The 25557-nt window shown below is 42.1% G+C and overlaps 1 protein-coding gene across 1 annotated transcript in view; it reads left to right on the top strand.

Moving 5' to 3' along the window:
• Positions 1-25557, top strand: part of LOC144083371 (FRAS1-related extracellular matrix protein 2-like) — a 63465-nt gene that overhangs the window by 6679 nt on the left and 31229 nt on the right. The window contains exons 2-3 of the mRNA XM_077611155.1: positions 588-677; positions 21632-21778. Coding sequence (XP_077467281.1) covers positions 588-677; positions 21632-21778 — 237 coding nt within the window. The remainder of the gene's footprint in view (positions 1-587; positions 678-21631; positions 21779-25557) is intronic.

The following is a 25557-nucleotide window of genomic DNA, read 5'->3' as shown; positions in this document are numbered from 1 at the left end:
CGGGGCTGACCCGGGTCACGGCGGGATCGGGACCCAAGGAAGGAGATCCCGGTTTAGGATGGCCAAAACCAGTTTCCTCCGCAGTGAGGTGGCTCGGGCACGTGATTACCAAGATGACCACCACCGTGGGGTCGACCCGGGACACGGCGGGGAGACTGTATCTCCCAGCTAGCCAGAGAACGAACGCCTTTGGGTTGACGAAGTGGTTCGGGGAGAATTAAATAATAAACAACAAATTGCACAAAAGGAATAATGAAAGGATATAGTAAGGAAGTACAATCTGCCCGCATTTTGAAATACATTTCGAAATTCAATCGCATATCAATTGACATTTTACCTGCGCCAACTCGCTAGCGCTTAGGAGTGCAATTGGGCATTCGCCGTGTACTTGTGAAAAGCCTGGAATAAATAGATTTTTGAGTCGTGGCATATGCCGTGTATGGTACGTATTTTGCAAGTCCAGCACTTTTCTTTCCTGCCATGTTGGCCCGTCTTTATTCTTTGCACGTTTAGCATTTCATTAAACTTCAAGAGCTAAAACAAAAAGTGATTGATAGTCTTACAAGCGTCTCTTTTCTTTTTTCCAGCGGACATCGACGACATGAAAATCTGTTACGTGCTGAAGGAGGGCAGCGACGCCGTCAATGACATCTTCCATTTTTCCATCGAAGACAGCGGTAAGTCTGTTTTTTTTTTTTCAAATGTCGGAATTGTTATGTTGACGCGCGTGTTTTTGTAAAAGTTGCAGTTGTGAGTGATGATTTTCCAGTAATCGATGTTCAACATGTACGTCAATTAGAACATTTCTGTCATTAGTCGCGTACTAGTTGCAAGTGGTTAGCATGTCCGCCTCACAATTCTGAGATAGAGAATTCATTCCTAGCTTTGGATCTTCCTGTGTGACGCTTGCGTGTGCTCCCCATAACTGCGTGGGTTTTCTCTGGGTACTCCGGTTCTCCTCCTACCTGCCAAAAACACACAGGCTAGGCTAATAGTATGCTACATTGTCCTATTTGGGTATTTGTCTCAATGGCTAACGTCCAATTCGGGCTGCTGCCCCCCCCTACTGCCCACAGTTGACTGGGATTGGGCTCCAGCACCCCCGCGACCCTAGTGAGGAAAAGCAGTAGCAACAATGAATGGTCACTAAGTGAAGTATATGAGTTGATCATGACGTCAACTTGAATACACAGTTGGTCATTAAACTAATGTAATTTTTTTTTTAAAGTTCCAAATGCACCCTCGTCGGTCATTAACAATAAATAAAATATAGAAGTGGGAATGTGCCATAGTTAGTTTCTTTAAATTTTAAAAAAAGAACTATAAATCGGTTGAATGGTTCAGCACTTTTTCTCAAAATGCGCCGTTGTCAATCACTAACTCGAGCGCTTAAGTTGGAATGCGCCCTCGTTATTAACGATTAACCCAAGTCACAATTATATTAAAATAACTGAAAATAACTGAAATAACAATATTCTAATGAAAAAAAAAACCAAATACATATGTAAATTGGAATCCGCCTGACTAAAACATGCAAATTGGGAGGCGGCCAAATTGTAGCCCCAAGTACCGCCTCCCACGTCCAAAAACAATCAAATGAGAAGAAGCCAATTGACGTAAACGTCTCCTCCCGGCGTGACGTTAGCGCTCGACTTCTGTCCTCCGCCGCCAGATTGAAACGTAACCGAGCCCGTCGTCGTTTTACCATCGCAGGTGTAAAGCGACGCTTCATCATCTTTTTTAATTAAGCGGAAACGTGGGCCAGGCGGGGGGGGGGGGGGAGGGCGGCAGCTTTACATTAAGTTAGCTCCCCGCTCAGTACGGCAGCGCGGGGAAATAAGCACGCCGCCGCCGCCGTCGTCAATCCGCTAACATCCATTTTTAATAACCCGGCCGGCTTCGACGTCCCCGTTCGCGTGATTGACCCAACAATTATCCAAAAAAGAAGAACGCTATCCGGCGGTGATTAGCGGAAGCGCCGTGTCCTCTGTTGGACCGCCTCCAAATGGGGCCCCCTGGTTCCCACGTGCCCCCCCCTGACGGGGGCCCATTTTGACCAAAGTTGGAGAGAATTCAAGATTGAATTGTGCCCTCGTCACGTTGTCGCATTTGCTTGGCTGCCTCTCTCTGAATTGGAAGCCCCCCAAAATCCCCCCCAATTTGACACCATTTTATCCAGAGGAAAAAATAGGAAAGCGGAATACACTCATCGCCCAAAAAATGCTTCTGTGAGAGAGCTAGCTGGATATTTCCGATCAGGGGCGGAACTAATCTGTACGGGGCCCAGGTGCGATGAGTGTCAACGCCCCCCCCCCCTCGGCTTTTGAGTGCCCCCCTTCCTAAAGCGTGGGCCCCCTGCGAGGTGGGGGGGTGGGGCTTGCGTGATATTTTAACACTGAGACACAATGATTTCCCTTCACGTCATCACGCAATTGTCCTTTGGCCTAGCCACGCCCCCTTTATACCCTAAAAGCGGGCCCCCCTCACAAAGCCCCCCATTTCCGCCCCAGCATAGATAATAAGCCTTTTGAATCTCACGTGAAGAGAAGCGTCAATATTTAAAAACTATATTTAATGGTAGAATTTTGATTGTTGTTTGTAGCAAACCTCCTTTTTTTTTTTAAATCAATATATACTTATATTTTTAAAGTGACTTTTCATCATTAAAAAAAAAACATTAGCATTTTTTTTCTGTTAGCAATCATGATTGTGTGTTTAATTTATAATTTCAAAGGAATACAATGATAGTAAAAGCTAATTTTATTCAATTAAAATGAATAAAAACAGGTAAAAATAGGGTAAAATCGTTATTAGTTGTATTAGAAATATTTATTTATTGCTTGTCTACATGGGTTGCTGCGCCATTTCTTTTCAAATCATTATTTGTTTGGCAAAGGCAAACGTGTTTGAACTGGCTGCCGACCCTCCGCTTTTCCGTCTTTCATCACCAACTCCAGTTGTCCACTTTGTACAGCTTTCCGTTCTTTCGTTTCTTTGGCGGTATGTGGGGAAAAAGGCATTATTTTCTGAAAGCGCGGGGCACAATAAAGCTTGAAAAGGAAGTGATTTTGTGGGCAGTTCCAAGATGACTTTGCTCAAAGCGTCCCAATCAGCTTTATTGGCCGGAGACGGAGGGAGATAAGTCGTCCCTCCGGTGTGACCCGTCCACTCGGACGTTAACGCTGACTCCGCTGCGGCTTATGAGGCCGTGAAGGAAACCTTTTTTTTTTCTTTCCCCTTAATAAGATTTACTTTTGCTGGGTGGCTGCCTCCAGTATTGCTGGGGGGGTGTTTCTGTCGCTTTCCGACACCCCCGCGCGCTCCCCTTGGTCTTAGCCAAGGCAATATATCAGAGCCAAATGCCTTTTTATGTCACGGCCGTAACCAAGCGTGGCGCTCGGCGGCATGTCACGCTAGCTAATTGCTACGTACGTACGTAACGTAAGTAGCGATGTCCTTGGATCTGAATTCACAAATGCTTTTGGGATGAGAGCATCACAATTAAATGTTCACTTAAAAACGTTTGTTCATCCGCCCCTCCCAGTCAAAATGGATCGGACCTCTACTGCCATCAATGGCGGAGAGTAAAGTCAACTTTTTGGGCCCACAATCAAATGTTTGGCATTAAAATAATCCCCCGCCATTAAAAAGGCACTTTGAAGTTTCCCTTTTGACAAAATAAACCCAATGACAGCGTCAAGGGGGCCCACAAGGGGGGGTTTGCGACCTGCCGTGTCATTTTAAAAGGCCAAATCCTGTCATTTCTGTTGACTACATTTTGGCAGCCCTCGAGATGGGGAGGGGGGTCCTTTTTGCGCGCTAGTTTTTATGTTTTATTTGATTTTTTTACCTTTAGACAGACAGTAATTCATGCATGAATGGACAAAATATGTCACGCTATTCGCAAAATATGAGTGTTAAGAAATGGATTTAGCATTTTGCAAAGATGGAACGCCCGCTGTATTTATATATGTATATATATGCATATATATATGTATGTGTATATATATATATATATGTATGTATATATATGTATGTGTATATATATATATGTATATATATATATATATGTATATATATATGTGTATATATATGTATATATATGTGTGTGTATATATATGTATATATGTATGTGTATATATGTGTATATGTGTGTGTGTATATATATGTATATATGTGTATATATATATGTATATGTGTATATGTGTATATATATGTATGTATATATGTGTATGTATATATATGTATGTATATATATGCATTATTATATGAATGTGTATATATATATATGTATGTATATATATGTATGTATGTATATATGTGTATGTATGTATATATGTATATATATATATATATGTATATGCATATATATGCGTATATTGTGTATACGTATATATGTATAGTTTTTATTAGATTTTTTTACCTTTAGACAGACAGTAATTCATGCATGAATGGACAAAATATATCACGCTATTCGCAAAATATGAGTGTTAAGGAATGGATTTAGCATTTTGCAAATACTACTTTTTAGCGACCGCCAATTTCCACATTTCAACCCTTCCATAAAAAAATCATAAGATGGAACGCCCGCTGTGCAAATTTGATCTGGACGCAAATGCTTGTAACACCTTACGGCACACTTAAAGCCCCTCTCGTCCGACCCCCCCTCAGGCTCGGGGGGATTATCTTCCTCCGCTTAGCGTGCCGGAGCACAGCGGCATTATGGGTGGGCTGGAATTTACATGTATTGGCGTGAACCCTCGGAGACTTTCTGCACTTTTCTTTGTGCTTTTTTCCGTACGCCGCTATTATTCATCAAATCGTCTCCTCGCCGCTTATCTGACATTCGTCCGTCCGTCCGTCCTTGGCGCCAATGATAGGAATTAGACCGGCGGATAAAAAAAAAGAAAAATGCCTTTGGTCTCGGGGCCGGCGATACGGTCGTTTTTTTTTTCACTTTGCTCGGAAAACAAACGGGGGGATGATTATAGCTTTTTCAGCCTGCGCGACCGCCGCTTAACTTTAAGCGAAAGAAAGGATTACTAGCACGTTAATTTGCGAGGACGGAGAGATCGCTCGCTAAATTGAACTTGTGGTGTGGCTGTCTATTTTTAGGCTCCCTGGGAGGTCTCAAGTTCTCGCTCGCTTTGTCTTTGTATTAGCGCTTACCCTGGTTCGGGTCACGGGGTGCTGGAGCCCACCAGTGAGTCCCATGCTACTCGCGCCTAAGACAAGTGACTTTATAAATACAGGCATTCCTTCATTTTCCCAACCGCTTATCCTCACAAAGGTCACGAGGGGTGCTGGAGCCTATCCCAGGTAACGAAGTGGGCCTATCATTTCTAACCAATCATTCCTAAGGACAATTTAGCACCCAATTAGCCTACAATTAGCCTTAGTGTGTATATATATATATATATATATATATATATATATATATATATATATATATATATACACACGTATATACGTGTATATATATATATATACATGTATATATGTGTATGTATATATATACATGTATATATGTGTATGTATATATATATATATGTATGTATATGTATGTATGTATGTATGTATGTATATATATGTATATGTATGTATATATATGTACATGTATGTATATATACATACACATACATATATATATATATACACACATATATACATGTATATATATATACATACACACATATATACATGTATATATATATATACATATATACACATGTATATATATATAGATGTGTATATATGTATATATATACATGTATATATGTGTGTATGTATATATATACATGTATATATGTGTGTATATATATATGTATATATATGTATATGTATGTATATATATACATGTATATATGTGTGTATATATATATATATATATATATGTATATATATGTATATGTATGTATATATATGTATATGTATGTATATGTATGTATGTATGTATATATATGTATATGTATGTGTGTATATATATATATATATATATATATATATATATATATTTATATATATATATATATATATATACACACACACATATATACTTATATATATAATATAATATATATTTTGGGGAGAGCCAGCCGACTTGTTTCAAAGCAAGCTCCATCCCTCCATCCCTTTAAACAGACGGGACATGGACAGGTTTAAATCCCGCCTCGTAATGATGTGCAACGCGGTGGAAAAAGAGCAGATTTGCGCCATTTCCACGCACCTGGCGGGCAAAAGCTCATTTGTCGTGCGAGCGCCTTTTATTAAAGAAGGAGGAGACGGCCGCGGCTCGTCAGCTCATTCATTTTTACGGCACCTCCGACGCGCCGCCGAGAACGCGCCGGCCGACTCGGCGTGAAAAACGGACGGGCGCCGGCCGTCATCGGGCCCGGATAAAGACGGATCCCGCGCCTCGATTTACGAGCCCCGACGCCAAAGAAGCGCGGCGAGTAAATAAGCAGCCGGCCTTTTACGGCACGATCCACGATGAAGTATTTTTATTCCGACTCCATTATGCGTTTCAATTTCACGTTATGGCGGACGTCCGTTCTTTTGACGTCGGCCCTTTCCCCGCCGTTCGCTTCCGTCGGTTTTATACGAGCCGCCGATGTTTATGTGCGGCGCGGACGGCGTCGAGAGGAATATCGAGTGGAGAAATATGTTTTTTACGATCATTGCGGCCGAGTACGACTCGAGTAGCGCTTTCCCCTCGTGTGGTTTTTCACCGCTGCCAAAGGAGAAGCGCCGCCATAAAAGTGACTTACGATCTTTTAAAAGAAAGGTTACGTCTTTATATATGGCAAAAAGTCCAACGGGGCAATTAGGCGTCCGGAGTTCAACTGTCGTCGTCAATTACAGGACGTGGCGTTTGACTTTTTGGATTTATCTCACCGATTAACTCAAGGGTGTCAGACTCGGGTTGGTTCGCGGGCCGCTTTAACGTCAGCTTGATTTCACGTGGGCCGGACCATTTTAGATATCATATTTAGATTTCTTTCTTATAAATGGATTAAAAGAACTGGATTAAAAGCCCTGAATATTCCGTTTTTATAGATTTAAAACAATGTTTATTTTAGCTTTTTTTTTATTAAAAGCCCTGAATATTCTGTTTTTTATAGATCTAAAACAATGTTTATTTTAGCTTTTTTTAAATTAAAAGCCCTGAATATTCAGTTTTTTATAGATCTAAAACAATGTTTATTTTAGCTTTTTTTAAATATATTTTTAGATTTATAAAAGCCCTGAATATTCCGTTTTTATAGATCTAAACGACACAAAATGATGCAGCGGGCCACATTTGGCCCCCGGGCCGCCACTTTGACACATGTGGATTAACCCCTTCACTGCCGTTTTGGTAGTCTGGGTTCAATTCCCGCTCGGGTGGCATCCGGCGTAAAACCAAATCTATCCGTTTTTGCTTTTTCCAGTCATTTAACGTTCAAATTTTTACATTTCACAAAGTATTATTGGATTTTAAAAAATCTGCCATTGGCTGCGACCAATCCAATGGATCGTAGTTACCTTGGATGGGCTCTAGCACCCCCGCAATAAATGAATGCTTTGAAAAAAAGGCCTAAATATTCTGTTTCTTGGATATTTTTAAGGGAAAATTAGTAAATCATCTCCATTTGAATTTTTCATGAAATGCGATAAAGTCGCCACACGTAATTTATTGACTTTTGCGAGCCCCCCAAAGTGACGTGCCGGACTGGGCGGGATCCGCCACTTTGACACCCAAAGTGTGTTAAGGCGCAAAAGAGCGGGTTCGCTAAATAATCCGTTCCCGCGGATGTTGAGGAACGAGTCATAGCAGATGTCAGATCATCTGATAGCGGGACTTATTGTTGCCGGCCCCCCGCGTCCCCCCCCAAACGGTTCTCAGAACGGCTCATCCTGCCGGCCAAAGCGGGCGTTCAAGCCCGGGCTCGTCCCCCCCGGATGACGAGCGCCGTCGCCGCCTGGGGACGTTCGCCGGTGCGGAACGGAAGTTCCCCGAGAGCCCGCCCACTTTGGGAGAAGAAAATTCCTCTGCGTTGCCAGAAAAACTCCGACGGGGGGAAGGAAGACTTGCGGGTGGGCTTTGTTTGCGTCCAGGTCTGCCAGGAGTCGTCTTTCATTCCTTCGTTTTTTTTTTTCTTCTTTTGTTTTCCCGCCTTGGCAACAGCATGCCATCGGAACACTTAAAACAATAAGAGATTAGGCCGGAATTGAGTCACGTCCACTCGGCCTGTGACTCGTGGCGGCGGATTAAAATTGGGTGGAAATCTCGTTGAAATGTCCACACAAGGGAATTTATTTTTTCCCCTTTTTTACGTCTAATTAGAGAAACGGAGGTGGCCCGGCAACCGAGTGTTTGCGTGGGTTTTTTTCTGGGTACTCCGGTTTCCTCCCACATCCCAAAAGCATGAACGCTACGCTAGTTGGGTGCTAATTGTCCTTAGTTATGATTGTGATGGGTTGCTTGTCTCATCGTGCCCTGCGATAGTTCACAGTGTTCCTAGTTAGCTGGGATAGGCTCCGGCACCCCCGTGAACCTTGTGAAGATAAGTGGTACGGAAAATAAAAATGATTTTGCTTGCCTGTAGGTTGTCGAGGCTGACGTGTCAAAAGCGTGACATTAGGAGTGGGATTTCTTTTTTTACTTATTATTTTGTGATCGTATTTTCCGAACTATAAGTCGCACTAGCCAAAGAATAGACATTAAAGACCAAATAAAAATATTTGTAGCCTAAAAAATACAGAAAACAAACGCTAATTTGCACCTGCGTATGAGTCGGCCCAGCCAAACTATTTAAAATGTGCAACAAATGCGGCGTTAGATATGCGCCAGGCTCCCGCAGTCCAAACGGATTTGACGTCTCGACGGCAGCCAATGACTTCAATGTGACATTTGATCATCTGCTCTTTTAATCAGAGACTTGTGTGAAGGAAGGCGGCAGCCTCGTTAGCGTGCCGACGTCCGGCCCCAAAGACGCCAGTCGTCATCGGAACGTCTCGGAGGATTTTGCGCACGGCGGCGTTCATTTGTACAGCTGGTTCCAACTTCTCGTCTTTGACAACAACAAAAAAAATATCACACCTCCCGCGGGAATATTAATTAGCGTCTCGGCGAGGACTGCGATTTCCGCCAGAAAAAAGAGCAGCGGGGAATCAGAGCGCGGCTCCGCGTCGCCGTCGAAGCCGAGACTCATTTGTCGTCGTTTCTCTTTGTGCGTCGCGTCGCTCAACATTTTTCTTTGTTACAAATAGGCTTACGGCTTATATGTGCGAAAATACGGTGACCTACGAGTCGATCCCCCAAACCAGAAAAATCAAGATTTTTGCTGGAGCCCATCGTGACCGGACGTTTGGTCGCCCGGACGTTTGGTCGCCCGGACGTTTGGTCGCCCGGACGTTTGGTCGCCCGGATGTTTGGTCGCCCGGACGTTTGGTCGCCCGGATGTTTGACCGCCGCGCGTTTGGTCGCCGGACGTCTGGTCGCCCGGAAGTTTGGTCGCCCGGACCTTTGGTCGCCCGGACGTTTGGTCGCCGGACGTTTGGTCGCCGGATGTTTGGTCGCCCGGACGTTTGGTCTCCCGGATGTTTGGTCGCCCGGACGTTCGGTCGCCCGGATGTTTGGTCGCCGGACGTTTGGTCGCCGGACGTTTGGTCGCCCGGACGTTTGGTCGCCCGGACGTTTGGTCGCCCAGATGTTTGGTCACCGGACGTTTGGTCGCCCGGGTGAATATAATTTTGAGAGCTGGTTTCAACAGTAAACTCTCTGTCATGTTGTCGAATGTCTGGCGACCAAATGTCGGGCGACCAAATGTCGGGCGACCAAATGTCGGGTGACCAAACGTCCGGCGACCGAACGTCCGGCGACCATACGACCGGCGACCCTACGTACCGTAGCCCATCCCAGCTAACTACAGGCACCAGGGGGGGGTAGCCTAACCCCGAATCCCTTTCCAAGCGTCGCTTCCCTCTGATTGGCTCTGGCCACTCTGGAAGCACGCGTGACTTTGGCCAAGCCGAGAAATCGCGTACGGCGAAGGGCAAAGGCTCGGATACGTGGCGCCGCAGGAAGCAAAGCATCCTCGCGCCACGGGCTACCGCTCGCCGACGAAGGGGGTCGATAAAACCCCGCCGTAGACCGCCCACTTCCTGCCTCCCTCGCCGAAGCGCTCGGCGGGGATGAAAGATAGAGGCGTTGCGCGACTCGCGTTTTATTATTTTTTTTCTCCGTCACCTCCGACGCTTCGACGTAGGATCAGACGGCCCGCGGGGATCGGCGTCCTCGTCCCCACGCGTTTGATGCCTCGCCCACCCGCCCGCACGCCTTTCATTACCTGTCGGGGGAAAAGGCGGCCCCGCTCGGCTAAAAATACGCCTCTAAGAGCCGTCGCCGTGGCGGCAAACGCGGGACGCTTCGGATGAAATAAAACGGCGAGATGAGGAACGGCGCCGGAGTGAAAGGGAAGCCGCCGTGAATCATAAGTCGCTTGTTATGGAAGCGAAAGGTCACCCGGAAAGTCTGCTTTGAAGCCGCTCTGCCGCTCCGGTACCCCCACGCGCCCCATGTTCAGCTTACCAAATCGTTCGGTCATTTTCTGGATCGCTTAGCCACGTCGTCATCTTCGGTTTTGGGGGCGGGGCCTAGGCAGACGCGTAAACAAGACTCATAACAATCTCATTTCATGATTAGGTCCTTTTCCGTCACTTTTTTTCCGACTGCCCTTTTTTCATTTTCTGAAGCGCTTATCCTCACGAGGTTGGTGGGGCTGCCGGAGCCTAGCCCGGCTAACTAAGGGAGGGGGACACCTTGAATCGGTGGCCAGCCAATCGCAGCGTACGATGAGACAAACAACCAGTCCCTCTAAGCTAAGGACAATTTATCATATTATTGGCCTAGTATTTATGTTTCGGGATGTGGGAGGAAACCGGAGTACCCGGAGAAATCCGACACGGGCAAAACTACCACACAGGAAGGTCGGAACCCACTCGGGATTCAACCCTCGATCTCAGAACTGTGAGGCGCTCACGCTAACCACTTCGCCACCGTGCCGCCAAAATTTTTCAGTGGAAAAAAAAATGTTTCAGGATACGAAGTAACTAAAAATGGCAAATCTCCCCGAAAACTTGTATCTATAGACCTCCTGTGTCTTGTCTTTTATTTTGAAATTGTCACAGTAGAAATGCTTTCCCTTTGACTATGTCCCAACAACCCTCCTATTAGCTTTGTTTTTTTCTCCCGCTTGTACTTCAGCGTTGTGCAATTGCAGGATAGATTGGACGTCTAGCGCCACCAATGATCAACCAAATAATGGCTCCTCCCATTCGTCACGTCCATGTCCTTTTAATCCGAAATTATTGAAATAATATCCGCTTAACGTCGCTTGCAATTTTCGAGAGGGGATCAAAATGGAAATATCAAGTCCAGGATTAGGATGATGGAAAAAAGGCTCAAGTGAAAAGTTACACATAGACAAATAATAGAGTAAACTATTAAGTCAACGCAAAGGGGAAAAAGTCCAGAGTTCGTTTGTCCGCGCAAAAAAAAGGAAAGAAAAATGTCTCGAGGAGTGAAAAGAAGCGGAGCGCGTCCGGCCTTATCCGGCCGGCGTCCCGCTCGGTGTCGAGAGTTAAAAATTAGCCCGCCAAGAGGTCATTAAAAGGCTAAGAAAGTTATTACGTTAAGAAAATCGTCTGCTTAATGTGAGCAAAACCATTTGCTAGTAAATCAGAAGCAATTGACGCGGCAAGACGGCTTCAAACAACATGCACTAAAAAGGAAACGTGTAATTAAATATTCTATTTATATTTATTTATATTGAAATATAAAAGGAAAAAATTGTGAATATTCTCCAGTCGTATTAACTTTTTTAAAGATATTTTTGGTTACAATCCCGAATTAGTCTTTTGTTTTAGATTTCAAAAATGTTTATTTCACTATTTTTCTATACTTTTTTGTAATTTTTCATTTAAATGGAGACAGTAAATATTTTTAAGGAAATATTTTTATTTTATATTGACATACAAAAATATAAGTGACATATTCTGTTTCATGGATTTTTTCAATATTAAAAAAAAATTGATTTAAAAACTGAAAAAATACCCATAAATACTCAAAATGTTGTTTTAGATATAATATTTAGATTTTTTTAAAATAAATTGATTAAAAAAAGTGGATTAAAAATCCCTGAATATTCCGTTTTTTTATAGACCTAAAACAATGTTTATTTTAGCTTTTATATATATTTTTAGATTTTACAAAATGATTTTTGAACTAAAAACAGAAAAAATGATTAAAAAATGTCAATTATTGATTTAAAAGGGGGAAAATCAGGAAATTTAATATACATCTATACTCTTCATTTTAATTTGTTCCTAAAACAGAAAGTCGGCACTCATCATTGACTTTCCCGGGCCGCACAAAATAATGCGGCGGGCCAGATTTGGCCCCCGGGCCGCCACTTTGACACATATGCTGAAAATATTCATGTATGCTTTAATTATCTTTCTAAGAAAAGGAAAAATCCTCCCGAATTCAAATATGTTGTTAGCAACCCCATTTGCCTTCCAAATATTGAACCGCGATTTTGCGTCGACGAGGCACTCGCGTCACCCGAAGCCTTCTTAACCAGCGCGTCGTCGTCGCGGAATACCAACGAGGTTATCGGCGGCCAACGAGCCGTGGGTTTGCGCGCTCTGTTCCGCTGGCGCGGGTCGCCCTTCGTGGGGGGCGGGGCCACATGGCGGCGTGGCGGTTGAAGCCCATTCCATTTGCACTTGTACCTTCAAAGGATGAGGGATATGGGGGGGGGGGATATGGGGGGGCGCACGGGTTTCAATTTCACAGATAAAGCCGCCATGCAATCATTCTTCAAAACGGCCACGCTTCCAAGGCAAGCTTTTGTTCTCCCCTAAAAAAAAAACCCACCCGCCACTTTTTCATCGTTCATTCCGCCGTTGTCCCCGTTTGAGCCTCTATTAAGTATTCGCTTGCATGTTACAAACGCGCCGCCGCCGTCTCAAATAGCTTCCAAAAGCACATTTTATAAACCTGTGTCGTTTATTAGACACGTATTTGTTGACGCCAATCTTTGAAGCACTTGAAAACGCCGGCTAGGCTTTTGCTAATAGACTTAGCGAGTTAGCTGCCGTGACACTTGAGGAACAAGAGCAAACACTCAGTCGGGCAGGAGGCCATTTTGGCTCTTCATTCCTACTTGGCCTTCTGCTTCCAACATTGGTGGCTGTGGTGTCAATCATCCGGCCCACTAGGGGGTCCTCTGCCTGACTTTGGAGCTCATTCCTACTGTATTTTTTTGTGCACAAGTTCCTTTTGCTCCATTTCCTATTCATTCATTCAAATCAGTGCCTTGGGGAATTTTAAAATGCCCCCAAACCAACAGGAAGTCCCTTAAAAACAGCCAAAAATCAGCAAGAACCAACAAACCAACCAAGAAGTCCCCCAACATCAATGGGAAATGACGCAAAATTTACTGTAAGTACCCTAAATTAAAAACTATTGGTAGATGTCCACTTAGTTTTCATCTTTCAGTGCCATTGACCGTGCTCGACGTCCAATCCATTAAGCCGTGGAGGGTTGAACTAGCCCAACCAAGTTAACTTTTTTTGCCCCCAAATAAAGTAGTCCGGCCCACACAAGATGGAGTTTTGAGCCGCCAACCAAAGTGACTTTGCTACCCGTTATCTAGTGTTACTCAATCTTTTTGATTTGTACTCGAGTTCTTTTTTGTGGTGACTACATTTTCTCGAGTCATGTTTTTTTTAGAAGTAGCTTTACCCAAAGACGGCTGGGAGGGAGGGAAATATTGGGGGAGGTAGCGTGGGAGAGGGGCTCTTATTAGCATGGAGTTCAGGAGCACTCTTTTCTATTCAAGGGCTTAGCATGGCGGCTTTCAGCAAACAAGCCGCCATTATTTGCTCTGACAAGAGAGCAAATACGGTGCGTTCGGGGGGTCAAGGAATAACCGCAACCCCCGCCGGCGTCTTGTCGGAGTCCCACCCAGCCGCCTCTTTACGCCGCTTTGTTTTGTGGGCTCCCTCTTGGACGCTCTTGTTATTGCTTTTCTATTCACGCCGCTCGAATCCATTGACGCGCTTGTCCAAATGCAGCGTGTTGGTTATTTTGGTTTTTTTTTCCATCAGCAAGTCAGGAAGTGACACGGTTTGCCTCTGCATAGTCAAAACCAGTGGCGGTCCGTGCATTTTCTCGTAGCGCCTTCAACGGGTAAAATCCACTTCCTAGCACCATTTAGTGATTAAATACAAATACTAGAGCTTTTCAGACATTACAACCGGGCCGGGCGGTGATTTTCACGGGAAAAGACAGCGATGAACGTCAATGGCGTACCGGCAAACATTGCCCAAAAATGGGGTAGAATCCAGCCGACAACAGCATTTATTGATTAAATATAAATACTGGAGCTTTTCAGATATCAGAACTTGACCCACAATTGAAATATTATTTAGGAATATAGCCATAATTTACTCACCAAAAAACTTTTTTTTAATTGTACACAATATCCATCCTCCGTTGATGGGCGATGCTCTATTTTCTGAAAAGGGCCCAGCCGGTTCAAACAGGTGCAGCGCTTCGAATGAATTCTCACACGTCTGACGTTAGAAGTCATCATAGCCGCTCTGAATTCCAATTGCAGTCAAATCCATGCTAACCGAAGCTAATCCCGCGCCAGGCCGGGCTATATTTGGCCGCGCGTTTTGACTCAATAAAGGCGCCGAGCCTTTTGGCGCCCCAATTAAGGTGGACGGCGAGGAGATAATCCCGTCCAAAGACGGAGAGCTACGCGACCTAATCGCCCCGGGCGAGCTCTGTCTCGCCGCTAATGAGAAAGGAAAGCGTTTGCAATTATTTTGCACCCCGAGCTACGGTTTTGGGGGGCGTCCAAAGCGCCGTAGATCGCAGGTGTCCAAGCGCCGGGGAAAAATCCATTTTTGTTTGCCGACTTTCCACTTGAGGCTAAAAGTCAAATAATGATTAGAGACTTAAAAAAGAATATTAGTCTATTTTTGACCTTTTAAAAAAAGATTCAAAATTCAAATGAGCAATTTTTTTTTTACATTTAAAAAATCTGTAATATTTTTAGTTATTTAATGTCATTTTTAGATTTTAAAAATAGCATTTTGAAAAATAAATAATATACAATATTTCCTGTTTCTGTCAAATAATGATTATAGACTTAAAGAGTATATTTGTCTATTTTTGACCTTTTAATAAAAAGATTAAAGATTCAAATGAGCATTTTTTACATCAAAAAATCTAATATTTTTAATTATTTAATGTCATTTTTAGATTTAAAAAATAGCATTTTGAAAAATAAATAAAATAAAATATTTCCTGTTTGTCAAATAATGATTATAGACTTAAAGACAATATTTGTCTATTTTTGACCTTTTAAAAAAAGATTAAAAATTCAAATGAGCATTTTTTTACATTTAAAAAAATCTGAAATATTTTTAGTTATTTAATGTCATTTTTAGATTTAAAAAAAACTTGAAAAATAATATATAATTACATTTATTTTTCCATTGGCTGTGCAAAGAATGTATTAGCAATGAATGAAATGAACATTTTTTAGATGGGAAAAATAATCTAATATTTTCTGTATTTTTAAAGTCATTTGGAGGGTTAAAAGTATTCATTCATTTAGCAATTAAATCCGCTACTGGACATAGTTTTTCTTTTGCCTTTGTTTTGTGGAGCTAGCTTCAAATACAAGCCCGACCGAGTCAGGAGGAAATTCCCAAGGCTCTTATTTCAGACGGGCCTCCTTTATGCGTGTCCCGGGAGACAGACTTACAAGGACAAGGAAATACTGTACGCGGCGATTGTGAGGAAAGGTCGCCCCGTCCTGGCGCTCAAATTGGCCTCATTTGTCATTGGCAAAAGCTCAATTCAGTTGAGGAATGTTCTCGGGCCGTTTGTCAAGGAAACGCCAGACAGAAAAATCATTTTATACATCCGCTAGATGGCGCTGTGCAAAAGGGAATTTCGTAGAACGACGAACCAATCTTAATCCGTTTATAAGTAGCACTGCTGGCTTTTGAGAGAATGTGAAACTTTTCCGTTGCGCATTATAGTCCGGACTATGCATTCTGCTTTAAGGTTCCCGGAAGGTGACCAATCCCGGTTTAGGAAAGGCAAAGAAATTGTCGGCGCCTCGGAGAGATCGTGTTCGGTGGGGTAGTAGTAATAAGCGAGAAATTAAAAAGGCCTCGTCGCCCTCGTCTGCCGCCAACGAGAACCTGTTGATGGCTTGGAAATCGGAGGGAAGGTTCAGCGCGCCGGCGACCGCTCCCGAGATATCGTTAGAGCGCCCGAGACGACGCCAAATCGATACGGCCTCGTCTGAGGCGTGAAATCGGGAAAAATAATGAGGCTCCGTGTCCGTGTTTGGCTGCGCCCGCCATGGCTGCGAAATTCCATCAAAATGGAGGCGTGATGGGCCATAATTGCAGCTCAGCTACGATTGGTCATTCATTCCACATCGGCGCCGTTTAAGTGCGGCCGAAAATTGGAAGATTGTTTCTCACTTTTGAAAGCATAACTCTTTAAAGACCAATCGGCGGGAGGTCTGTTGTCTCCGTTTGTCGATTTTAGAGTTTCTTCCTTCGCGTTTTTGGGACTTTCGATGTCACTTCCTGTACTTTTTGCATCACGTCTTGTTGACTGTTGGAAGGCATTGTTTGTTTTAGCTCTATTTCTGCTAATTTGGGGTTAATTTGTAGTCATTTTGGGGGTCATCTGAGGTGATTAGATTTCTGCCTAAGCAGCCAAATTCAAAGCATCGCCACCAATTTAGTTTTAAATAGGCTCATTTAGAACAAATGATCAGAAAAAGGTTTGGCAATTTAAAGTACTCAATCAGCTAGCCTAGCATGCATGTTTCCGGGACGCGGGAAGAAACTGGAGTACCCGGAGAAAACCCATGCAAGAACAGGCACACTCCACACCATGAGGAGCCACCTGGGATCGAACCGTCGACCCCAAAACAGTGAGGCGGATGCGCTACATCTGAAATGTATTATGCTAATAAAAACATTCAATTGAATTCAATTCAATACTTAAAGTCCGCAAGTCAATAAAGAGGCTCCGCCTTCACCGGCGGCCAGAGGTGGCGAAAAAGCAAGATTAGACGCGTCAAAACAGCCGAATAAGTTCTATCTTGCATATATTCTCCTTTCTAAAAAGTTTTTGTTCTTTTTTTTTCAACTTCAAAGCGTGTCAATTTGACATTCCTCAGTTACTGGCAGAATTACTCATTTTCCTTTCATTTAATATTTATAAGGCGGAGCTCTTTTTCTCCTCGACATGCTCAGTGAATATGACTCGCATTCACATACGCAAACGGCAAACGGCGGTGTAAAACCGAGGTCACATTAACTCCTTCACCTCCGTTGCATTCCATTTCTAGACTTTGGACTATTTATTAATTTATTTATGACATATTTATTTATGTCTATGTCTTTTGCTGTGTCTGTATTCTCACCCTTTTGCTACTGTGACAGTGAAATTTCCCGAATTTTTTAAAATGTATCTAATCTAATCATTGATCAATTATGCTCCAATTTTTGGGGATATTCTAAAACACAGGTGGTTAGCCCTTCGGCATCACCGTTCTGGGGTCGTAGGTTCGATCCCAGGAGGGTCCTCACTTGCTACTGTGACAATTAAATTTCCCGACTACGGGATGAATAAAGTTATCTAATCTAATTTAATCTAATCTAAAAGCATGACAATATCTGGATTAGAGCTCGAACGGGTCAAACGAGATCACTTTTACAAAAAATGTACTTAAAAAATCCCGGACAAAAGTTGTTATACCGCGTACACAATTTGAAATGATAAAAAAACGTATGAAATACCGTGAATAAAAGCATGTATGTGTACATGAGCTACAAAGTCATTCACCATATTTTCACGACTATACGGCGCATCGTATTTTTAGCCGCAGTGTCAATAACGAGTGCTATTTCTGTATTTGACACACACACACAGGACGCACCGTTTTTATAGGCATGGCAAAACATACACCAGCTTAAACATACACGCTACACCCACACGCTAAAAACACGTTTTTAAAAAGGCAACGGAAGCAAAACTGAGTTGGTTTGTACTTTATTTAGCCATTTTACAATGTACTCGCGTCATCATCAAGATGTGTTGATGCCGATCGCCAGGCCACAATCCATTCCCAAATAGTAGCTAGCTTGTAGCTAGCGTCCATGCTTCGTAAAGCTGTGTTGATGCCGATCGCCAGGCCACAATCCGTTGGGTGTATTGACAAAAGAACTATATATCCCAGCAGTCACTGCGCAGTACTTTTTCTACGGGAAAATACTAGAGTCGGGGGCTGCTTGCCGTAGTTGTGAGAGCTCTAGAGGATGGTGTACCCTATCGACTAATTTATTTTATTGTATCGTGATAACAATTTTAGTATTGGTCCATATACAAGACGCACTGGATTATAAGGCGCCCTGTCTATATTGGAGAAAATTTAAGACTTTTATGTGCGCCTCATAGTCGTGAAAATACGGTAATATATTCTGTACTTTTTCCTCATTATGAAGTGTCAGTCTTTAGGAGTGTCAATGTTTTTTTCCTCCATGAGCAAAAATAGGCTTTAACACCTATATTATGTGACATTGCGCCATGTTCTATTTCCTTTGGGAACCAACAATTGTGTCAAAGTAGAAGCTGGAGGAGGAATAAATGTATTCAATGAGATGCAGCGTGTAATTAAAATGGGCAGTCAAGCAAAGTTGACAAGTGACAAACGCACTAGAAATCAAATAGGATTGAAATTGCAACAAAAAAAACTACATTTTTGTCTGCTCTCCATTTTGCTAAATGCTTAGAATACATTTTGAAAATGGATTTTATTGACTTAGTTTTGATTTCACAGTTTTGTAAAGAAGATTGGTCCTATTTGTTCAACTCTGAGATACGTATCTATCGTTTTTATTGTGATTTTAGCTTATTTTCGTCGTTTTGTAAAGAAGATTGGTCCTCTGATATCCGTCTATATTATTTTTATTTGAATTTTAGCATGAAACATGAAGTTTTGGCCTCCCGCTTTGACACCTGCGGCATTCGCTGTGTTCATTCCAACACGTGGCATAAATTTAATAAGACTTTTTTGCACCGTTGCGTGCCTTTTTTTAAGAATCCCTTTTTTTGCCGACGGCGCAATTTGAAGGAAGCCAATGTTCCCAAATACGTTATAAATCCAAACTTCTGTTCCCGCTGCGATACGAGAAGATTTGCACCAACGGCAGGCAGGTGGGGTCACGGGTGGGGGGCTTTTTCCGCCGCCGCCTAGCTAAAAAAATGCAAACGGCGCCGACGAAAGATTAACGTTCGGGGGGCGACTTGCCCTTTTTCAAACGACGGGAAAAATGCGGGGGACTTCCCGTGGAATGCAAAACGGCAACCAAAACTAAAACTAACGTTTTTTTACGGCTACTCATTAAACTCATTTCCTCAAAGAAGTTTTTTAAAAAAAAAACAGGTGCTATTTTTGAGTGATCTTGCAGTGAATTTGTTCAACAATTTCCATAAATGCTTTTAAAAAATGTTAGCCATTTTTTATATCCTATGTTCCTACAATTTTCTATTTTTCTGAATGTATTAATGTTTGACTGCGATTTTCATGGTGCCCATAGTTAGCTGGGATAGGCTCCGGCACCCCTCGCTCATCCCCTTGTGAGGATAAGCGGTTCAGAAAATGAAATGAAAAAAAATTAATATTAGAACTACGTATTCGGGCTGCCCACAAATGATTTTTTAATGTTATAAAAATCGTCGATTAGACTGGGAGCCCATTTTTTTTGTTCCGTTAAGTCTGATGGCTTCTATTAACAAATTTTATGAAACTTAACTTTTTTTTGACTTACTTTTTAATTTTACTTACTTTTTCTCTCTCATTTTTTTACTTTAGATCCACATTTTACTATAAAATGCATAGGTAGCTAGGTAGCTAGCTAGCTAACTACCTACACATTTACCTAGCTAGCTAGCTAGGTATAGCTAATTGCGTACATGTAGTAACAACTACATGTACAGTAAAAACAACAAACAAATTATCTTTTTTTTTTTCAAAAACTAATTATGATGGAGAAAATTTTAGATCAGTTTTGGACACAGTTCCCCTCATAATTAAAAAATCATCCACACTTTGTAAAACAATTTAATCTGAATGCTAATGCTAAATCTGACAGCCAAAAGTAATGCCCTTTTTTTCGGCAACCAATTCAGGGCGTCCACTTGCTCCAGCACCCTCCGCCGCCCTTGCAAGTATAGGGAATAGAAATGAATGAACTATAATGTCTTTTATATTTAGTGTTTTGACCCGGTTTATATCGTTGTCAGTAAAGTTAAGTCTAGGAGTGAAAAGTTTATTCTGGAGTTTGTGTGGGAAGTCGTCAAGTTTTCCACGACCTCGGCTGACTTCCTTCACGACTCGCTGATCAAATGTGTCGCTGTTTTACCCTTGTTCTGCGCTGCTACCCGCGCATAATCCACACGGGGAGGGGGGGGTTAAGGTTAAGGATCCGATCCGGCGGGGGAGGGGAGTGTGGGAACGCACAGATAGTTAAAACGTTACTTAGTTCATCTCAAACGGCTGGAAGAAGAAAAAATAATAATAACTGCAAGAATTTAGAGCAGGGGTGTGCAAACCGTGGGCCACGGGCCAACTGGGGCCCGCTACGCAGTTTTTTGGGTCCAAATTTTGAAAATATCGAATGTTCAGCCCACTTAAGAAACTTGAATTCTTTCTTCGTTTTCTTGCAATGCTCAGATTTACCACTAGATGGAGTTAGTCATTTGAGATAGTGAGATAGTTAGTCCTCTTCAAAGATTTGGATTTGCTAATCAAAAGGATGATGTCAGGACGTCAATAAATAGAATCCTATTAAATGTAAATCTGGATTAGGAGGAAAAGTGACGTTCGTCATAGATTTATTGGCAATTTATTGTGGGAAAAATAGCTCATCAAAACAGATTCTGCCTAAGAGGTTTTGACGACATTTTTCCTCCCCGTTAAAATTGTTCAAAAAGTAACTTGCATCACCTGATTCCATTGGACCTCACAACTCTGCAACCACAGCTGATCCCAGTTCAATTCGTGGTGCGTTCACTGCAGTGGGATATTGGAGCTTCGCATTTCGAAATGTCAAATTGACCTGAATTTTTTTTTTTTATTTCCCCCCGCCTATGGTGGCATTTCCCACCCCATCGAATCCCGCCATCTCTCGCCGTAATTTTAAATCTGACGTAAGGCCTCACCTGGCCCGAGCCCGGCGAGACGTCTCAGTCGAGCCTTTGAACGCGGCTTCAAAAAGCCGAGATAAAGGAAAATACAGGAGAAGGGAAACCCACGCCTTTTTATCTTAATTAGAAGCCAAGCAATTGGATCCTACCGACAGCGTGTGAGGTTGGCCGGCCTCCAACGGACCCTCAAAAAGGTTCAAATAGTTCAAAAAACTAAAATAAAAAGGCTCAGGTCAAACAAGGCAGGCCGCATAACATCCGTTATAGATTGAAAATTGTGTGGGAAATTTCCCGGTGACGGTGCTGATGTCTTGTTTTGTTTGGCAGGCGGAAACAAACTGGGGAACCAACAGTTCCGTCTCAACTGGGCCTGGATCTCGCTGGAGAAGAGCCACTACGTGGTGGACGAAGAGCTCAAGTTTCTGGAGGTGGTGCTGAAACGTCGAGGGTACCTGGGGGAGACCTCCTTTGTTAGTAAGTCAAGCTCCAATCTTTACTCCGGTCGGTCGGGTTCGAAGAAAAAGAAAAAAAACAATAACAACAAGGCGGTGGATAAGAAGCGCCTCCTAATTGGCCCAAAAAATCCTTCAGTAGTTCAGCCTGAAAAGACAGACAGGAGTTGTGTGTGTCATCTTCCCAAACAATTTTTCAAAGCAGGAGTTATGCTTTCGTTGGAACGCCGTTATGTCAATGATAATTATCCACTAATCAACTGAGGTCATTTATCGAGGTTACATTTTGTCCATATTCTCTTAAATTTTTCGGGATATAAATTGCACTTTTTTTCTATAGTTTGGCTTTTACTTAAGTGCAACTTATTTATGCTACGTTCAGTTTTTTTGGACGACTCTTATGTTCTCCTCATTATTATTAGTTTAACGTGTATATATATATTTTTTTTAGTTTTTTGATCAGATAAAAAAATGCTCCTCAAAAATAGACCAAAAATACATATAAATTTAATATTCTCTGATATATATATATTTTTATTAACTAAACAACTTTTAATAAAAAGTGGAAACTTTAAATATATTTTTTTCATCTTTTAGTCTTGCATTACATTAAAAAGGAAAAACAGCTATGTTATGTCATTATTATTAGTTTAACGTATTTTTTATTTTTTTTGATCAGATAAAAAAATTGCTCCTCAAACATGCGATGTACAATAGTCGGAAAAATACGTATCAATTTAATATTCTCTGATATATATATATATATATATATATATATATATATATATATATATATCAGAGAATATTAAATTGATAAAATTTATATATATATATATATATATATATATATATATATATATATATATATATATATATATATATATATGTATATGTATATATATTTTTTTTTTTATTAACTATACAACTTTCAATTAAAAAGTGGAAACTGTAAATATTTTTTTCATCTTTTAATCTTGCGTTACATTAAAAAGGAAAAACAGCTAGGTTATGTCATTATTATTAGTTTAACTTTTATCAGATAAAAAATTGCTCCTCAAACATTCGATGTACAATAGTCTGAAAAATACGTATAAATTTAATATTCTCTGATATATATTTTTTCAATTTTTTCAACTTTTAATAAAAAAGTGGAAACTTTAAATATATTGTTTTCATCTTTTAATCTTGTGCTACATTAAAAAGGAAAAACAGCAAATACTTTCCATTTGTTTTTGTTCACCACGGCCGCCACTCGATATTTTTCCGCTTTGTTGCCGCCATTCGCCGTCTCCAAATTGAGGGTATTATCGAAAATAGTCGACGCCACGTCGCCGACCGTCTCCCTCCGGACGACACGCTAAAGCGTGGTTTCCGCGGATGCAATGCAAATTTGTGACCTTTGTTCAAATAGCCTCGCTCGCCTTTCCAAATATTAAAATAACCAGCGTCTGGACGCGGGTCATTAAAAGGGCTCGTGAGATTGCTTGCCCGGGCTGTGAAATTGAAAAAAAGCTAATTACTCCAGCAGAAAATACGAAAAAAATCGCTTTCCACGTAAAAGCGTTACGCGGACTCGCCGATCGCGGCGGAAAAAAAAAAACAGTGTGAACGCCAACCGTGGGCAGAAAATCAAATTGTTTTGATTATCCGCAGCACGGATTGCTGTTGGATGCGTGTTTGCGTATTAATTGAAAGAAATCACACTTTGAACTCGCCGCCGCCGCCACGCATTCTCGATTCAAAGCACGCCGAGACGGCCGTGTGTATGCGAGCGTGCGCAATTATTGACACAAAAATGAATCCGAGGTTGGCATAATCACATCATTTCATTTATGTAAATATCCATTGGTACTTTTTCAGCCGTCTTCAGATTTAGTCCAGTTGGAAAACTGGCCAAAATCAGCAGACATCAAATATGATTTTGCGTGAAGTACAATATCCGTGTGTCCCAAAACTTTTGATCAATGAAGTGCCAACGCGGCGCCATAAACCCGGCCGCCCGCCAGCCGCTTGACGAATTGGCGGATGGGCGCGAACAATTTGGTCCTCACAAGCCCCCCGGCGGCCATCCGGGTTTTTTTACGCCGTCCATCGAGCGCGGCCTTACTTGCGTCCCCCCGGAGTGCGATTGGCTGGCCGTGAAGGAAATAAGGCGTATTTTTAAAAAGCAAAGGTCAAACGTTGGCGTTTTGACTCGGAATTGCCTTGTACAAACACGCTTCCCTTCTGTGGAAGCCTTTTAAAAGGGTGATTATTACCTCAAAAAGATGCATTAGCCCTATTTTATTATTATTATTATTTTTAGAGCAGGGGTGCGCAGACTTTTTCTGCCAGGGCCGCATGCATAAAAATCAAAGGTTGCCAACTTGAACTGTTAAACCTTTAATTCATTAGCTAGCATTGACACTGACGGGAATTAAAGATATAACCATGGTTAGCATAGTGGTTAGCAATTCCGCCTCGCAGTTCGGAGATCGAGAGCTCAATCCACAGTGTGTTCCGACTTTCCTGTGTGAAGTTTACGTGTTCTCCCTCTCCCCAGGCTTGCGTGGGTTTTGTCCAGGTACTCTGTTTTCCCCTCCAAAAACCAAAAACATGCACGCTAGGCTAATTGTACGCTAAATTGTTACTAGCTAGGCTTGGTTGTTTGTCTCGTTGTGCCCTGCGATTGGTGGGGTGTCCCCCACCTGCTGGGATTGGCTCCGGCACCCCCTGCGACCCTCGTCAGGATAAACCGAATAGAAAATGAATGAATATATTTCAGCGTGTTACAGTGATTTTATCATTTTTTGCGATTTAGAGCCTCAAATTGAAGGAAATGTCACTCTTGATTCCACTCGCTCTATCTCGGGCTCACTGAACTGAAATTCATGTATGTAGGTTGAACACAAGGTTCTTGTGCGGGACACATTTAACGCTATTCTCTGAATTTGCTGCTAAAAAATGAGTTTAGAGCCATTGGAATGCAACGAGCGTCGGAGTCGGGGAGTTTTCGGATGAATCTCGTCTCCTTGCCGAGTTGGCCCCGCCTCCTAACCCCGAGGGGGGTGCTTTAGATGGACCATCTCGCGCGCTTTCTTCGCCTCCCCTCGCCTCGCTACTTCCACATCAAAGTCCTCGCTTTTATTTCAAAGAGCAGGTGAATAAATCCCTTCCAAAAAAGACAAACGCCTGCATTTTTACAGGTGCCGCCTTCTCCTACCACTGCAATTATTTTGCCTTTTGAAAGTTTTGCTCACTCGTTGTTGACGACTGAGACGGAATGCTGATCTTTCGGCGACGGCTCCACAGGTCCAATCCGTTTTTTACTGGGAGGGCGAATGTAAATTAACAAACGCACCAATTGAAAAGCAACACAAAAGACTCGTTTGTTTCGTTGAGCTACATTTGATGGTTTGCAGGTGCTCAAAAAAATAAAATAAAACAAAGTAACATTTTTTTAATTCAGTGCTGAGTCTTAGTAGCAAGCGGAAAACAGCGTGGTTTTTCGCATTTTTATGAATTTATGGGGGAAAAAACTATTTTTTTACTTGACTAAAAATCTGCAATGCAGTGAAACCGTGATATTTGAGGGATTACTGCATATCAGGGGTGTCAGACTCGGGTTGGTTTGCGGGCCGCGTTAACCTCAACTCGATTTCATGTGAGCCGGACCATTTTAGATATAATATTTAGATTTTTTTTTATTTAAATGGATTAAAAAAAAACTGGATTAAAAGCCCTGAATATTTCGTTTTTTATAGATCTTCAACAATGTTTGTTTGAGCTTTTTAAAATATATTTTTAGATTTTACAAAAATA

This window comes from Stigmatopora argus, chromosome 10 (genome assembly GCF_051989625.1).
Source record: "Stigmatopora argus isolate UIUO_Sarg chromosome 10, RoL_Sarg_1.0, whole genome shotgun sequence".
Lineage (NCBI taxonomy): Eukaryota > Metazoa > Chordata > Actinopteri > Syngnathiformes > Syngnathidae > Stigmatopora > Stigmatopora argus.
The sequence above is the reverse complement of the archived record's forward strand: the minus strand, read 5'-3'. Positions and strand labels throughout refer to the sequence as shown.